Source organism: Salarias fasciatus, chromosome 1, assembly GCF_902148845.1.
Source record: "Salarias fasciatus chromosome 1, fSalaFa1.1, whole genome shotgun sequence".
NCBI lineage: Eukaryota > Metazoa > Chordata > Actinopteri > Blenniiformes > Blenniidae > Salarias > Salarias fasciatus.
Genome location: NC_043745.1, coordinates 4,724,995 through 4,744,235, shown reverse-complemented (window position 1 = coordinate 4,744,235; position 19,241 = coordinate 4,724,995). Strand labels below are relative to the sequence as shown.

Genomic DNA, 19,241 nt, shown 5'->3' with positions numbered 1-19,241 from the left:
GAGAGAAACCCCATCTCCACCTGCTTTTAAGGCTAAAAAAAAAAAAAAAAAAAAAAAAAAAATCATCCGTGTTTCAGTTTCAAATGAGGTGACTTTTCAAATCCCCGGGAGGAATCCGGAGCTCAGATTAAGAGCGGAGAGGTGGTGGTTGGGGTACTGGGGCTTGCTGGGTAAACGTTGTTCGCTCTCTCAGGGGGGTGAACGCCATGTGCTTCCTGTTCTGCTTCACTTCTTAGTGGAAAAAAAACAAAAAACAAAACAAAAAAAAACACAGAGGGACTGGTAGAGAGATGAGGGCCAAGGGAAGAGAAGGATTCCCGGTCTGCTGTGTTTCATGTGCTCCGTGCGCACATTCATCTCTCTCAGGAATCTTCCGCTGGCATCGCACTCCGAGTGTGTGACGCCGTCTCCGCTCTCTCTGCCGGTGGGACAGGGGCTGCGACAGACAGACATCCCTCTGAAATCTCCCATGCGTCTTGTTTGAGTCAAAGAAACAATTGAAACTCTGAAAAGGAAGGTCACTGAAGGTAAACAACAATCATCTGCGAGGCAAATAAGGCCCCATTCTTCTTCTTCTTCTTGAATTGGTGGTGTATTACCGCCACTGCTGGACCGCAGTGTGGAACAAGAATTTCAGCTCATGAGCGGCACTGTCTGTCGGACAACAGTCTGCCCACCGGGTATCCTCGTCCAGGCCAAACTTTCTTCTGACGTGGGGTTCACAGAGTCCTGATTGGTCAGACAAGGATTGATTGTTGCTGATAGCGTTTGATAAACTGATGGACAATATGCAGAAATGTCATGCATTTTGAACATCTGTCAGACCACTCACTAACACTTCCATCACGTCTCGTCTGATCAACGAGAACTCCAACACGTCTCTTCATGTTTTTTGTCACCAACAAGTGTCGAGCTCATCTCGTTCTTGTTACTGTTGTTGTCGCTGATGAAAACAGCACTGCTCCAAACTTCTGTTTTTCTCCCTGCTCTCTCATCAACGCATGCACCTCTCCTCCATTGCCACACCCTCACACTCAGTCATCAAAGCATCGTGAGACGTGTGGTACGGTGAGGGGGCGTGGCCTCCAAGTTCGCATATCTTCTTCTCGGAGTTTGTAATGTCTTGACTGAACCAAAGCATTTTGCTGCTGCTGGCTGAGAACAGGAAAATGACCTTGTTCTTCTATCTTTTGGACTATGAATAGGCCTTAAACTGACATTGTCTACAAAGCATGACCCAAAGGAAACACTAAAACTGATGCGTTGCTGTTTTCACTTTAAATGTTGTGTAAATGGGATCTAAAATTCACTTTCACAGCCTCACAAGTAGGACACACAGCTGTAAACCTGCATGTCTAAAATTATAACTATACATACAGAGAGAAGATGTTTTCTGAGTTAGTGTGACTTCTGAGGTTATTGGTGTTTCCAGTGATGCACAGCAGCAGAACACTCGAGCAGAAAACCCCTTTTATGTTGTTTTGATGTCCAATATTATGAGAAACTGAAGAGTCTCCTCTTGATAATCCAGCTGAAGCACTGAACCAAGCCCGAGGAGCAAGACACACACACACACACACACACACACACACACACACACACACACACACACACACACACACTGGCCTCCCAGCTGGGATCTGCACGTCTTGGTCGCATAAATTTCAGATTACAGTCACACAGGCGCAGATTACATTTATTTATTAACCTTTAATATTCCTGTGACCTGCTCTCGTACTGCCTTTATTGACTTACATTTTTCATATTTCTGCCGGTAAATAAAACAAGATGGGGTTTTGTTCTGTGGTGTGCAGGAAAAGCAGAGAAGAAGGAGCACAGGAAGGTTCCTTTCTTGATGGTGGGAATATTAAAAATGTAATATAACCAAACAAAGGTTTGTAAAGCGGGAGGGATCGAACAGTTTCAGGACAGGCTTGTTTAATGGAAAGTAGAAATTAAGACATCAAGATTATAAAAGAGCAATGTAGAATGCAACACACCGACATGCTAAATCCTGGGAAGAAGTCATTGTAGCACCCATTCCTCCAATCAGCAGGAAGGTTTTGAGAGGTCGTCAGTCTGCGGTGGTAAGCCTTTGAGGTGTTGTATGTGTTTATGACTCTGTTCACGCAACGTTGCAAGTGAAAATACATATCTTTTTGCATTTTTGTGTGAGAAAAGTTTTTTATGTAGCAACATTTTGAAGACTGTGTTCATTTCCACAAAGGAAATATGCTACAAACATTAACAATGGGAGAATACAGACATTTGTATGGACAGATGATCAAGTTGGATTGTAATTATGGCAACTGTTAAGTTTAAAACAGCAAATCCAGGAGAATCTGGTCTGGGAGTCATGACACTCTGGAGGAAAATATTGTTACTACAGCCCATCTGCTGAGCTTGTGCAGATGAAGTGTTTGCCACAGCAGAGGTGCCCAGGTACAGTAGTGGCTTTTGTTTTCAAAAAGTTGTCTTGTCCCATTTCCAATAAGATGTTGTCAGACCGTTTTCTAAATGCTCCACCTTAGGAGCCATTTTCAAAAGGTTCTTATGTTTTCAGTGGCTCTGGCCACCGTTGTCCTGTCAACAGACACCTGAAACACTTCAAATCATTACGTAAATGTAAAAAAAAAAACGTAAATAGTGCCTCTGTCTCTGTTATATTCAAGTGGGTCATTGCACCACCTTTTGATGCAATGTGACATTATAAATCCCTTTGTTCTGCTGCTAACTGGTTATAGATGCGCAATCCACATTGGCCATGTATTCTTACATGTAATTGCTGATGCTCAACTTAATCATTTCTCCTGTGACACTGAACAAAGACCTGTTCCTAGGAATTTTGATATTTACAACAGCATGTTGTTAAGCTGTGCTCACTTGGAAAAGAGATGACATATTACTGACATGGCTTTGAGTGGAGCAAGACAATATCTTCTATATGGGTTTTATCCTGACACATTTTTCATTCGCCTGCAGCCAGTCCCAGCTGCCAGATCTATCCAGGTCTATCACATTGAAACAGACATCAAAAAATAACTTAGAGCACCAGTGCACCTAACAGTAGCTGTGGTTACATGGACCACAGTTAACCTGATTAAATAACAACCCGATTAAATTAGAACCACACAAACATCGCAATCGCAATTGAAATTATGAGTAGATCAAAGACGGTGGTATAGTCTGAAGTTTGTCACTCTATAATAGTCCATGTAAACAAAGCTTTATGGGACTGATGCTCTGGAATGAATCGAGTCCCATCTTGGTGCAAATAAACTGTCGTGAGATTCTGATTATCTTCCCCTGGGTTAGTGTAAATGGGACAATCTGATTGGTGAATTGGAAAGAATTCAGTCAGATTAACCAAAAAAATAAAAATAAAATAAATAACCTGCCAATATTAACACTTCTCAAGCAATGAGTGAAACACATCAGAACAGCAAAAAGACACGAGAAGAGGAGACTGAAACGAGAGAAAGAGTGAGAATCTCAAACCAACACAACAAACTGAACGTGAACCATCAAAACGAGCATGTCTTTGAATTAAAGGAGGACATTTTTATGAAACATTGAAGTCTTTAAAGTCAGATAATCCAAACTATTTAGTCTGGAAAGTGTCATAACATCTTCCTGTTTTGACAGAGAAAGACCCATATTCATAAATATATTGGCATTCACGAATGGAGCAGTACTAAACTAAGGGGCAGTGAGGATCCACTATTTCACACTTTGCCTGAGGGGAGGCTCAGAGACTGAGACTTTGATAAGCCCTGCACTAAAACAACATGAAACTGAGTGAAAACATGTCTGCTTCCTCACAGTGCGTACACCAGCAGGCTAAGCAGGGCGATAAACTTTGATTCTCAGAATACACTCGAATCCATGACGAGTTTGGCCATTACAGATTTTACACGTGAGATTTCTGACGTCCCCATTCCTCCAATTTGTTGTGCTGGCTCGTCTCATGTGGACACCAAGGGACCGACTGGACTTAAAGACCAGCTGAAAGAAAAGTGCAATCTCCACAAACATCTCGACGAGGGACTCCAGGACTTAGAGCAAAGAGACACTGTCCATGCATGACCATAGCATGACCTGCTTGTGTGTGTGTTGAATTCAGTCTTTTCAAGAAGCATTACTGAATTTCCAAGGGCCTAATTTGGTATTTGTGGATTTTTTTTTTCATCTTAGCCGGTAGGCCATGGGAATGAAGTGAACATCTTTGAGTTGAGGAAACAAGGTCAGGACTTAAACAATTGTGGATTAACTTTTTCTGTAATTTTGTAACTTTCCAAAGTCCAAGAAATTAATGCATTTTCAATATGAGTGTGTATTGACACTGGAGAAGAGAAGGTTTTTGAATAGACTGAACAGAGTGATAATAGAAATTAGTATGAATTTTGTATTTGTATTATAATTTTAAGAGCTCATCCCATCAGTCTCGGCCGCTCACTCTCTAACAGACTCTCGTGACAACAATGCTTTATTTCATTGGTTGTTGCGCAATTTTAGCCCGCCCCTTTCCTTTTTTGATTGACAGGTAAGTGACCGGCTTGAAGACGTGTTTGATTCCTCCTGGTTCCATATCAGCGGCGCACCAGACAAATTTACCTGTGTTTTTTGTTTTCCAGCGTGAGAAATGCAATATGTGGCATGAGTGCGTGACCAAAGACCGAAATGCGTGAGACTTGAGAGCCCTGCCAGTTTGCATGGGGCCGACTTGACTGTATCCCGAGACCGGACACTGCGGGACAGTCCGCTGTCAGTCGTGCCTAAATCGTGCAACCTGGTAGTAATGGGGCTTCGGGAGGCTGCGGTGAGCCGGAAGGAGGAGAGGTGGAGGGCAGCCTGCTGAACCATTGACCGACTGAATAAAAAAGGGACGTGACTGCAAGCTGGTGGGAAGAGTTAGCTTTCAGCGGCGGAGGGGGCAAACACGGGAGTGTGTGTCGCAGAGCTGACCCAGAGGCGACTTGTTAATATAGATACAGAGTCCTGGAAAATGGCACAGGTTTTATGATTTTGGCTAAAACTTACACTAACGCTTTACAATAGCTTCAAAAGGAGATTGGAGTGGGCCTTTAACAACTTGTGAAGAAATTCTCTTCTCATAGAACATTTTTGATGATGCTTTTTCTTCACCGGAATTCATCTCATTCAAATTCCTTGAATTTTTCTTTGAAAGAACATAAAAACCAGTCAAAATTGCAAAACGTGTGCAGCAGTTGAAACAGTGTCTGTTTCTTTTTGACTCTTGGCCATCTCAGAGCTTACGAGTCTGCTACAGAAAGCATTACTAGAAACCAGGCTCAGTATTAAACCCAGCTCTACTTTTATCCTTTATCTCTTCATGAAGCAACTCTGGATGTTTACTTGTAAATGTAAACAACTGTCTATTATTTTTTTTTTTTAAACAAAGGAATCTCCACTCTGAGGAAAAGCTGTGGCTGATGTTTCTGTTTCTGATGGAATGGTTCGTATAGATTTAGAACTTATCGATTCGTTCAGTTACAGACACTGACATGAGTCACCTTCATCTTATTACTGTGCTGCATTCAATCACTGGATCAGTGGCATTAAACCAAAGCCTTTTGTTCATGTTAGTGAAGAAATTTGTTCAAGATTCAGTGTAAGATTTCAGTAATGCCACATATGTGCTATTGATGGTGATGATAAAGTTATCAATCACTGTTCATTGTTCCAATTCAAAGTCAATATGGAAATAAATATAATATTTTGGAGGTTATAACTAGAGTATATTGCCTTTCTTTCTCAATATTGACAATTGTATCCCTAGCTTAAACTGTCTATTGATCAAAGTGTTCTTGAGTAAGTCAGTGAACTTCAGATTAACTTGTCATGGCTGCGTTACTAATGCTTGACCAAAAAATAGTGGAAACATTTTAACAGTGTAAAATGTCACGTAGAAATGGTTCTCAATGCAGATTACATCCAGATCTCACTGGATTTAAAGCACTTACTCACACAATCTAGACTATCATGAAAAAGAAATTGAAACAGTTTTTTTTTCTGTCAAACTTTTTATCAATCCTGTTTTTTCCGAATGCACCACACGTCTGTCGATCAATACGTATATATATATATACTTATATGTGTGTGTGTGTGTGTGTGTGTGTGTGTGTGTATACATACATATATCTATATCTATATCTATATATATATATATATATATATATATATATATATATATATATACAGGACTGTCTCAGAAAATTAGAATATTGTGATAAAGTTCTGTATTTTCTGAAATGCAATTAAAAAAACAAAAATGTCATACATTCTGGATTCATTACAAATCAACTGAGATATTTCAAGCCTTTCATTATTTTAATATTGCTGATTAGGGCTTACAGCTTATGAAAACTCAAAAATCCTATCTCAAAATATTAGAATATTTCTTCAGACCAAGTAAAAAAAACAAAATTATAACAGCAAAACAAAATCAAACATTTGAAAATGTCCATTAATGCACTCAGTACTTGGTTGGGAATCCTTTTGCACGAATTACTGCATCAATGCGGCGTGGCATGGAGGCAGTCAGCCTGTGGCATTGCTGAGGTGTTATGGATGCCCAGGATGCTTCAATAGCGGCCTTTAGCTCATTTGCATTGTTGGGTCTGGTGTCTTTCAGCTTCTTCTTGACAATACCCCACAAATTCTCAATGGGGTTCAGGTCAGGGGAATTGGCAGGCCAATCGAGGACAGTAATGCCATGATCAGTACACCAGTTACTGGTGGTTTTGGCACTGTGGGCAGGTGCCAGATCATGCTGGAAAATGAAATCATCATCTCCATAGAGCTTTTCAGCAGAAGGAAGCATGTCGTGCTCTAAAATCTCTTGGTACACAGCTGCATTTACTCTGGACTTGATGAGACACAGTGGACCAACACCAGCAGCTGACATGGCTCCCCAAACCATCGCTGACTGTGGGAACTTCACACTGGATTTCAAGCAACTTGGATTTTGCTCCTCTCCAGCCTTTCTCCAGACTCTGGCACCTTGACTTCCAAATGAAATACAAAACTTGCTTTCGTCTGAAAAGAGGACTTTGGACCACTCTTCACCTGTCCAGTGCTTCTTTTCCACAGCCCAAGTCAGACGCTTTTTCCGTTGTCTTGAGTTCAGAAGTGGCTTGACCATGGGAATACGGCTATTGTAGCCCATTTCCCGGACACGTCTGTGAACAGTGGCTTTTGATACCTGGACTCCAGCTTCAGTCCACTGTCTTTGAAGCTCCCCCAAATTCTGGAAGCGGCTCTTCTTCACAATGCTGTTCAGCCTGCGGTCATCTCTCTTGGTTGTGCACCGTTTCCTGCCACATTTCTCCCTTCCAACAGACTTTTGTGAATGTGCTTTGAAACTGCACTCTGTGAACAGCCTGCTCTTTGAGAAATTTCTTTTTGTGTCTTACCCTCCTGATGGAGGGTGTCAATGATGGTCCTCTGGACAGCAGTCAGATCAGCAGTCTTCCCCATACTTGTGATTTAGTTTACTGAACCAAGCTGAGTGTTTTTCAAGGCTCAGGAAACACTTGCAGGTGTTTCGAGTTATTTAGACGATTCAAGTGATTAGTTAAATAGCCTACTAGTATACTTTTTCATGATATTCTAATATTTTGAAATAGGATTTTTGAGTTTTCTTAAGCTGTAAGCCATAATCAGCAATATTAAAATAATAAAAGGCTTGAAATATTTCAGTTGATTTGTAATGAATCCAGAATGTATGACATTTTTGTTTTTTTAATTGCATTTCAGAAAATAAAGAACTTTATCACAATATTCTAATTTTCTGAGACAGTCCTGTATATTGTTATTGGTATTGTTATCGTCCAGCCCTAGTCAGAGAACCTCGAAGCTCATCACTCATGCCCATGAATGCCATGAGGCATGTAGAGCAGCAGCAAAGGATCAGCACTTTTTTCTGTTCCAGGACATTAACCCCCCCATCACACCCAGTGGTGTTGATTTCCTCTGTAGCCGTTTCCATAACAGAAGGGTTTTACACGCCACGATTGCTAGTCATGTGTCCAAACCGCAGCCTGGAGGGCCAGTCGATTGGGCTTCGTCAAGCCTTGACCCTTTGACCTCTCTGACATGGATGACCCCGCCTAGAGACAAGCCGCCTGCCAGCATAGCTCCAAGGGTCACTGGCCCAGTGTGTGTTTTTTCAATCCGATTGAAAACAATCGTGTTAAACATGGACGGCATACAAAGTGATCCACGATCAGTCCTCGTTTACAGGGGCACTGGGTGAAGCGGACTACGCAGCGTCCTGTGACAGGCGCACAAAATCTCTCATGGAACTTTCAGGTCTTTAGCTCTGCAGCAGCAGTCCTCAGCGCTGAGCAGAGAGTTTTTATCTGCTGGATATCTGTTCAAAAAATGTTCCAACATCTCCATGAGACACTGCTCAAAGAGTGAGCGCTCCCCCGACCGGAGCACGACTGAAAAAACGACTGAAACTTGTAGCCTTTCTAATGAACGTCGGTTATCTCCAGTTACAGTAAATGTATAAGTTTAGTGCCTTGTGTGAGTCTTATTTTAACATCTGCTCTTACCAGCATGTGTTTACACAGAAATCTGTTAACAAGGGGACCAGTTAATTCATAACACCGGCCGGGCAGTCTGCTGGTGGTCTGCCACTCTTTGAACAACTCGCTGTGGCGTGATTTGCGTCCATCTTGCTTCTCCAGTGTTTGTTCTCTCTGGGTTTTTTATTAAAAAAGTGTTTCTCAACTACCGGCGAGTTCTTCTGCGCTGCTTTTTACTTCCCTGCTTTCCGTTCAATGCGTACGTCATCACGTCACTGCGTGCAGAGCGCAGGAACGCATGCACGGAACAATTAATCCCCCATTTAATCTGCTCCGCTGTCAAGCACCGTATATATGAGACATGGAGCAGATTATTGATAGGCGTAGACGACGTCGTACAATCTAATCCAAAATACAATCTGCTGCGAGCGAAGCGGATCCACTCCGATGTTTATATGATGCATTTACGATCCGCTTCACCTTACAATCCGATTATACAGGGCCCATGTCAATGTGGCCACTGAGACTCACAAGGTCATCAGCCACAGCAAGGTGGCGATCCTTTGGTGAGAAAAGCTCATACACACAAAACAGTGAGAGCTGCAGCGATGTGGTGGAAGGCAGGCCTTCTCAGCCCTGACAGGATCAGAGGGTGAAAAACCCACCTGCAAAACCAAAATAAACCGCAAAATTATGCATGAATACCAAGATTTGGTCCACACAAAACTCTCAAACATTATTTTTTTATTCTTTCTTCCGGGGGGAAAACCTATTTTTACATAGTAGTGGGAGGGGGCCTCACTGGTTTTATACTTCAGATTTGTTTTAAAGCTGATTCAACATTTGAAAACTACAGTCTATTCCATTTTAGTGGAATCACTGTCCTGATATGAAAAAAAAAGACGTAACAAAGAAATCCATGTTAGGATTTGCTGGAAGCTTCTTGGTCTATACCACCGCCACCAGATGAAGACAGTCAGACACTCATGTACAGATGAAACACACGAGGGCAGGAAATGGACTAAAAGACCACAAGAAACAAAATGTGTGCCAAAACAACCCTCGTACAGTGCCACCGAGCTGAACATCAGCCCGGCTGCTGGTTGTTTTGTTATCAATTGCTAAGTTTGGATAACAGCAGTATGATTTATTCTCATTGACTAACCATTTGTAAACCATAGCACTCTCTGTGATTAATTACAGGCCTTCATCCAAGTCTGCGTATCTTCCCCAGACTCCTCTCTGTGGTGTCTATTTAAGACACAAAGCAAAATGAAGAAGCATGGCCAATGTTAACGGAGTGGTTAAAATTAAAGCTTTGTTGCATGATAGGAGAACAGGGGGGGGGGGGGGGGGGAGCAAACCAACAGAGAATGACATGAAAAAAGAACATGAGATTGAAAAGAACCCTCCTTTGTCATTAATTAGGTGTAAGTATCAGTCTCCTTTTCTTTGTCTCTGTGGCTCATCTGCATCAATGCGCCAGTGAGATTGGAAAAAAAAAAATGGTGACGACACAGTCTGAATGAAAGATTAGAGATGAGAGAGAAAGTGCCTGCTTACAGTCGAGGTAGTATCTGTCATGAGGAAGATAAAACTCTTCGTGTCTGACAGGTTCAGTGATTGACAAAATCTTTGAGTACACCGATCAGCTTCTTCGTATCGCATCAATGAACAGAGAGTGTCGCATAAATTTTCATTTTTGCTGATTCTGAGAACCAGGAATGCAGATGAAAATGGCACTCCGGAGCTTTTATTGACTAATAGCTTGTTAGAACATATCTGCATTGGCCCGAAATGAACACTTCAGCTTCGGAAATGATGCTTTAATTGTGCCTGAATGTGTCAGAATTGCCTTGAGGAAGAAGATCATCATCCAAGACTGATTCTGTGTAGGAGGATTTTTATAGTTTTTTCGGGTAATGGTCTTATATAAAACATATAGCTTTGGCATGTTTTAGCCTTAAACAGTCATGTTTTATGTCTTAAACTGCCAAGAACAGAAGACGAGGCATACAACGCTGGTTTTGCACTATAGAGGAGACTTGATATCCCCTACAGTTCCATAAAATCAGTTATATCAGACCACTCAGGGAAAATGCACATTGTTGTGCACACAATCTTGAAACACATTTATAGCCCCGAATTCCAACCTGAACAGCAGAAAGTCTCCTACTCTGAGTCTGGTTCTGCAGAAAGTCTCCTCCTCTGGGTCTGGTTCTGCAGAAAGTCTCCTACTCTGAGTCTGGTTCTGCAGAAAGTCTCCTCCTCTGGGTCTGGTTCTGCAGAAAGTCTCCTACTCTGAGTCTGGTTCTGCAGAAAGTCTCCTCCTCTGAGTCTGGTTCTGCAGGGCATTGTTCCACCATTGTTTTCAGAACATTGTTGCATTACTGAGAATCTTCCCTGAATCGAAAACCCAAAACAATGTGTATCCTCCTGAACCATCATGGAACCAGGGTCTGATACTCCACTGATATTGCATGTTTTCAGGTCCAGACCCGACAGTCGCCCTGAGGAATGGTAAGCTCAGGGTGAAAACACATTTTGAATGTGTGAGAATAGCTACAACCTCACAATAACTCTTTGACTTGCTGTCACAGTTTGGCGGGCTGGTGATGTACACACTTTGTAAAGCATACTCTTCTTTTCTTGATTGAGTGCTGTTAAAAATCTGTGCGTGTGCACGTACATGTCTTGTTGTGTGTGTTTTCAGTGATTGCTGTGATTGAACCCTAATTTACCCCACTTGACTTCACCTTGTTTCAGCTAATGCACATCTCGCTGTTTCACTACAATTAGCCACAATAATGGTTAAAGCAATGACAGACAAAATGACTAACCTTGATTATCTCATTACGGAGGGAGGCCTGTCAGTGGGGGGGCTAATAGCAAGCAGCTGATCTTGAAGTTGATGTGTGGAGGAGAGATTGTGGGGGGAGTCAAATTACGACCGCATGTCTGAAACAGTGTATCGTCTCAGGTTTGAACATATTCACCGTCACAAGTGGTCCAAGATTCACCGTCACAGGTGGTCCAAGGCTCATCTGAGACTCACGTGCAAGAACTTCTTCTCTCATTTGAACCAACTCTGACACCCAGAGTGACATGACCCAGTTATCCATGATGAAGTAGTTCTATAATGGCAACGCTGGTTTGGGGCTTCTTTTCCTGCAGGTGGTAGAAGATTCAAAATGGGCGTTCCATCTCGGTTTGTTACTATAACTGGACAAAATGATTTTCAAGAAAGTAAAACAGTCTAAATTCGAGGTCTATCTTTTTAACTTTAGTCATAAAAGAAAGAAAAATGTTCTTAACAAACAAGCTTTGCACAAGAAAATTAAGCTTATTTTGGAACTCTCAAACAGATGAACACCATTAGTATTTCTTTATTTATCTCCACTAGTTGCTCATGAGCAACAATAGTATTTGTCAGTTTTTGCTAAAAGTGGTCAGATTTTTTTTTTTATTTAAAAATTGTTGCAAATCTATCTGAAACAATAATCTCAAGACAAAATCCATCCATTTAAAATGGAGTAGTTTCATAATATATCATCAGCTCATGTGTCGTCTAATCCCATCACCCAGGTCATATTTCATAACAGCATGTCATATCTTTGTGTGTAAAACTAATGGAAATCACAGGGATATTGGGTTAAGTATGTGAATTAAGTGTAATGCCACGCCCAAACAGAGGGTGGCGTGTCCACTCTGTCTCCTCTTAATGTTGCAGAAATGTTCTTCCTCTAGTGATGAGAAGTCATTCACGTAGGAAAAACATGTTTTAAAAGTCAAAAATCCATAATTAGTTTCTTCTATCAGTCACTAATAAGTTTGCTTGTTTAGGAAACTGATTTTGGGAGTAAAAGTCGACGTGAGGTGCTGCATCTCCCTTGTTGGCCTACTCATTTTGAGCTCAGGTAAACCAAGCCTAGCAATGTTGCTAACAGGCTAGCAGCTAACGCCTTGTTAGCTGGTTGAATTTAGCTCACCACACCATGCCTCCTTGGTCTGGTTGCTTTAAAACCAATCGAGGTTACACTACTGATGTTAAGCACTGATGTGATGTATACTTTGTGGCTGTATATAGCGAAAACACTTTAAAAGATTACTAATGGCGCTAGCCGCTAAGCTAACTGCCCGGCTAGCCATTAAGCTAGTGGCGGGGCTAGCAGCTATGCTAACGGTGATGCTCACAGCTACTGTTATCTGCTGCTTAATGTGGGTTCAGGAGCTACATTTTTTCGTTTTTCTTTTTCTTTTTTTTTTTTGAGCTGAGCAGCTGAGGAGTACAGCAATGACTGTGAGATGTTGCGATAGAGGTTTTTATGCTCATTTCTGATTAAATGATATTGTAAAGCGTGTTTACTCACTGCAATATCAATGCCACCAAAGTAATTTCACTTTTGGTTGATAAATATTTTCAAAGAATTGTGTCATAGGTTATCCATTATTGAAGAAGTTAAGTAAATTAAAAAAAAAAAAAATCAAAGGAAGAAGTTACCTTAAGTTATTGAAATAAATCATTAAATTTTGATTGTTTGAAATGGAATTTCAGCACTTGATTTCTTGATAAATGATTTTAGAGCTCTGCTGTGATGTAGTCACAGTTTAACTGTAGCAAACATCAATTCAGTTCACAGGGATTGAAATATTTTATCACCTTAGTAATCGATTAACTGAAATGATGAAGTTATGTAATGAGAGTTGATGACAAACAAAGAAAAGTTTGTAACGATGGCTTTCTGCGCTTTTCATAAATAAGCAGAACAATCTTAAAATCATCCTAATCAAGAAAATAAACTTTCTTTGCTTGAATATTACATGTATTTGGTTAATTTTCAGACACACAGCTGTTAGATTCATTTGCTAGTTTTAAGAATTCCAAGCAAGCAAATTTTGCTTACCCAATTCGCAGGTTTGATCAAAATTAAGAATGTTTTGCTGATTTAAAGTAGTTGAGTTTTTGCAGTGCTGTCCTGCTCTGGTCGATGGCAGGGACAGGATAAGGGCTTTAGGCTGAACAGACACAATGCAGGGATGAGAATAAGAATGAAAAAAAAAGTGTGGATTGGAGGTGTGCTAGGTGGGAGAAAACGGGCATATGAGTAATGCAAAGTGAAACGGCTTTGGGTAAAGTAGGGATACAGGATGAAGGTGGTGAGGCGGAGTGTGGGAGTTGACAGGGTGTAAGCCTATTCGATAATTGGATGAGTGGTTGAGGTTAGGTCTTGCTCTCGACATCATTTCAAATGAAACTATTATTTCTGACTATGTAAGGAAAGTGTCTTACTATGCATCAGAGCGTTCCTCTCTTGTGACCACAGACCAATGAGATTGCCTGTGCTGTTTGCGCTCTCTGAGCATGTGAGCAAAGGAGGAGGCCTTTATCTGATGAAACATCTGATGATGTTAGCAGGATGCACTGTTAAAATGGAAATTGGGAAAGATAGTGCTCTGTTGGAAAACTTTGCTTCTGTCGAATGCTTTAAGAAGCTACTCTGACATGTCCTACTTACCTTAAAAAAAGTCCTGCTCACCTCCCTCATGTTACTTGCTTCCTGACTGCAGTAGCCTTGTTGAAGCAGGCTAGCATAAGAATTTAGGCCATTGGTGGGACCTTCTTATCCTCAGACTATAAATTTGTCATGTGCTGACAAATAAGCAAGATCCAAAAAGGTGATACCCCACAGACGCTGCCTTGGTATCTGATATTGCATGCAGTATCTTAGTCCTTATTTTCTCCTCAAGGTACGGGTGTCAGCATAAGGTCCGTGGGTCAAAACCTGTCCGCAAAAGACTCCAATTCATCCCTGAGATGACAAATTGTAAAACTGTCCAGGATTCCAATTCTTAAGAGTAGTTGACACAGTACAACGATGTAAAGTTTATTATGGCTGGTTTTTTTTTTTGTTTTTTTTAACCAGTCTGACCCATTCACGATGAAATTGGGCGGACTATGGTCCTTTAACAAAAATGTGTTTGAAGCAGGACAAATGGGCAGACAAGTGCTAAATGGTGATATTTAACCAAAAGTAGAGGTGATTTCTAATTTTGGTTAAATAACTGCAGATCATATAAAGTCTGGTACACATGACAGGACTTTTCCAATCTCCCATGTTTCAGAGACCACACACTTGATGACAATAAGACAGTTCACGCAAAGTATCCCTCTTCTGATTTTCTAGTGTGTGGTGTCACTGCGAAGCAGAACACACACGAGTAGATTCCTCAGCAGAAAATCGGCTCCTTTACTCTGTCTTCCAAATCTCCTGTGGTCAAACGTGACTTTGAAGGGTGTTCCTTTCCTTCATTCCTACATTTTCATTCATCTCCACCATTAAACATTAGTGTGGAGCTTTCATTCCTTCAGTTCATTGATTCATTCCAACTTCTCAGTGCACAGCATTCTTGTTTTTTGTGTGCGTTCACCAGCATTATGTCTGTTCTGTAGCGCTGGAGGCTGACATGACGGACCCGCCGTGTGTTCAGTCTTTGCATAATTGCGATTTCAATATTTGGCAACGGTACTTTTCTCCTACTGTTGTTGGCTTAATGAAGTGGCTTGATTCAATTTGCAATGCAGTAAAAATGTCATTTGTGCATGAAAACTATACGTTGTGCATGAATATAAATGAAGATGAATTTTTTTGTGATTCTGTGAGAGCAACATTTCGACGTGAGACTCACATTCACCCAGTGCAGTTGCATGGTAACAGTTTGTTAGCAGGAGAGAAAATATAGAAATAACACTTGCGTTCAAGCTGATTGTTGTGTTTTGTTTTTCCTATCAGAGAGGAAAGTCACTTGCATCCAATTACTAATTCAAAACATTGTTTCGTGCCATGCCATTCAAATGTACCTACTCCAACGTAGAAACAACTGTTATCTTATTGTCGGTAGTAAGCGTATGCACACACACACACACACACACACACACACACACACACACACACACACACTGAGTGGCAAAAGATCAACAGCAAACACTCACTGAGAGGCTTTCATACAGTTTTGGGCAACTGGGTGCGGGTAAAGACTCCAGGACCCCTGAACCCATTACCAGCATTTTGAAAAGGTGAAGCAAATGTAGAAAATAAATAAATGCTGCAGGATGCAGTCATCCCACTCTCCTTCTGTGCTTGCACATTATTCTCATTGTTACTCTTTTTGTCCCTCAAGTGAATGAGCCTTGCAGTAATCTTTAATCCATCTTTTCAACGTGAATACCACTGTGCCTCCCACGCACTCATGCTCTCCATTCCGATAGGATGGAGTATTGATCGGAGTCCCTCCGTACTCACTGAGCCACCATCTCCTCTTCCTCCCACCCGTCTTCTCCGCTGCTCTCATTCTTCTCAGTGTCAGCAGTATCGGGAGAGCACCTCGGTCCTGGAGAACCAGCCAGCGGGGACGTTCGTTCTGCAGGTCCACGCCGTGGACGCCGACGAGGGCTCCAACGGCAGGGTCACGTATGGCTTCATGCACAAGGACTCCACCGTGCCGGCGTTCAGCATCCACCCAGATACAGGTTCACAAACACATCCAAAGCCTCTCTTTTCACGAAGGATTCCTTTCAGCGTCTGTAGGAAATAAATCGATGGGGAGACACAGATTTTATTTTAATTCAACACTGACATGCTGAAGTTTGTTTTCAATGAAAAGTAAAAGAAATGCACATGAAGAATCATAGCTCAGAGCTGTCGTGTTGAGAACAACTCCAGTGTCTCCAGGCTTGGTTAATTACTTCTTTTTTCACTTAATGCCGCAGAGCCTGATTGGCATATATCACCTTTATCCAAGTAAGTTGTGTAGTACAAGTTTGTTGGCAACCTGAACAAGGATTTGGAGGTCCTAGAAGTGTCTTAGTTAAAAACTGTAGAAATCAAGAAAAGTGTTTCTACAGAAGTCTTGTTCAGTTTTTGGTAAATCCATTTACAAGAGTGTACTTGTTTCATATGCCAAGCACACAGAGTGAAGACTTTTTTTTTCTCTCCGAAATATTGTCACATTTCAAGATGATCTTTAATTTCTCACGGGATTAATAAAATATCCAAATATCTATCTATCTTTGTAAAGAATGTTGTCCTAAGGTCCTACATTAAGTGCGCTGAAGCAAAAGTTTATTTAGGTAAGTTGCACTTTGTGTGCATTTTACACTTGATTCAAGGCACTGTATAGATTTATTACAATTAATTACATTAGCCTTTTAGTTTCAGGAAAAAACAAACAAACTCAGAAACGATATCAATAGTGTAGTTAGCATGTCAGACCACTAGTGGCTGGCCTTTGTTTTTTCCAGCAGGGTAAATATTGCGTTGGAAGTGTTGGTGGAAGAAGTGATCATTCGTATTGGAGATGATCTGTCGCAGAATCAACAAATGAAGGAACAAAACAAAAATGATCAAACAAAAATTGTGATGAACCAGCTGAGGAAATGACTCACCATAATAACAACAGCATATCTGCTGAAGGTTCCCACTGTCTGCTCAGATAAATACAGACACAATCAGAGGTGACAGCGGAGATACGTCTCATATTCCAAATTCTTCAAGACAAATGTGCTAATTTGATTTTATGTGCAATCCTTAAGGCACCGCATGAGTAGATCTGTTTCATTGTGTGTGTGTGTGTGTGTGTGTGTGTGTGTGTGTGTGTGTGTGTGTGTACACTTAGATTTTTTTGTAGTAGTAATGTTATTTTTCTTTTCTTTTTTCTTGTTTTATCGATTAATCTTTAAAAAGTATTTTTATTCCACTTTAAACTTAACTTGATTCTGCATTAACTTTGAATTCTACTGTCAGATGTTATGTACCCGTATTGGCCCGACTGTAGGACAATATTTTATTCCAGAAATTGTATTCTCAAAAATAGTTGTGGGGGGGGCAAAGCCGAGCAGTCCTCAGGACTATGGCTTGGCGCCCTGGGCAAGTGCCCCGGATGCCCAGCCTAATCGCCGGCCCTGAGTCCAGATATACTGCTGACAGAGCAGAAAGAAGCAGAGAGTCCAGTCAGAGACACATCGGAGCTGCTGCCTCTGTCTTCTGGCTCTCCGTCCTCAGAGTAGATGGTGACTCCTGAAACACTGCCGATGGAGCAGAAGGAGGCAGAATCGCTGCTCGGACTGGGCAGTTCAGAAAGTCCTGAGAGTGACATTCACTCTGTCTGCTCACTCCTGCAGTGGATTCATTTCAGCCTGAGTCCAATCTGGATAAAGAGTGAGAGAAAGTAAACTAATGAGAAACAGCAAGAAAAAAATGCATCCATGTGAACAGAAAGACAGACAGACTTTTACTTCTGTGAGCTGTGGGGCTTCTGGATCAGGCTGGTCGTGGTGAAGATCGGATGCTGCAGAGCTTGACTCGGAGTGATCCTCTCAGCTCTGACAACATGCAGCATCTGCTTCAGGAGGTCCACAAACATCCTCCTGTCCTCCATCTCAGCAGGCTCCGTCACCGGATGCATCTGGTTTCGCAAACACAGTCAGGCCCGTGGATCAGCTCCACATCCACTTTTTGATCTGCATCAATAAAGTGCTTTAAGCTGTCAGTCGTGGTGAGCACAGCAGAGAAGACCTACATGAACCAGCTCATCCAGACTGCTGGGCACCGTGAACAGGGCTGGCCTCTCCGGCACTGGAATCTTATTGGCCGCCAGGTATTCTTCTGGACTCTGAGGAAACATGACAGCTGGTTCTAGAAGTGTTCCAGTAAAAGTATTGAACCAACTTCAACCTGGAAAACACTGTTCCATTGCCGTCAGTCTCCATGTGGAGCCGTCTGCTGCATCCTCCTCTTTGAGGTAGTACTGGGTGTAGGTCCCAGCCCGGAGATGGTGGTCCAGTGCAAAACCCAGAACCTTCAGCATGTACTTCGTCTGGACAGACAATCCACAGAGACATGTGAGAGGAAGTTCTGCCAGAAAACGGTTTGCACCCGGTTTTGGATGAACAAACTTACCATCTGGTAGTCACAATTAACCGGGAATAGGTCAGTGGCCCACACGTTAATGACCACTGTGTAGGGGAGGCCAAAGGAAACCTCTGGAGGCCTGAGGAAGGAAGACACTCTGTGAAACCTGCAGCCTGACTGTGAAGAGCGTCAGACCAACATGGACGTGTAGAAAGACACAGATGATCTAAAGGATGCAGGATAAACCCACCTGTAGCCTGCAGGCTGAAATTCCAGTCCAGTTGAATGTTGGAGACTAAAGACTTCCCCAAAAGTCGATTAATTTGACTTTAAGGGTGCTGCTCCTCCGCTGTCGGGCTTGACGTCTGCATGAAGAACCTCCAGAGACTGTAGGGCTTCCAGGACCACCAGCAGCTGCAAGGAGAGAACATCAGAGGTCAGGTTTGAGCTTCTGTGATTGCTGAAGATTCAGTTTGTATCCTGATACCTGGTAGACAAAAGGAGAAAGGTTTACTGGTGTCAGTCATACTAACCTGCTCTGCTGCCGGGCGGATTTCACTGGCCTTCATTGGCTCCAACCGTCTATTGACCAGCTTATACAGGTTAAGATACAGCATTTCAAACACCAGACACGTGTAACCTTGATGCTGAAACCACTCATAAAATTAGATGATGTTGGTACGGGTAGGATCCAATGTGTTGATGGTTTCCAGTATAGACAGCTGGAGAGGAAAAGGAAGACACGATCATTTAGACAATTGTGAAAAATATTCCAGTT

The 19,241-nt window shown here is 41.9% G+C and overlaps 1 protein-coding gene across 1 annotated transcript in view; it reads left to right on the top strand.

Moving 5' to 3' along the window:
- Positions 1–19,241, top strand: part of LOC115389974 (neural-cadherin-like) — a 292,942-nt gene that overhangs the window by 71,661 nt on the left and 202,040 nt on the right. The window contains exon 9 of the mRNA XM_030093594.1: positions 15,915–16,083. Within this exon, the coding sequence (XP_029949454.1) occupies positions 15,915–16,083 (169 nt within the window). The remainder of the gene's footprint in view (positions 1–15,914; positions 16,084–19,241) is intronic.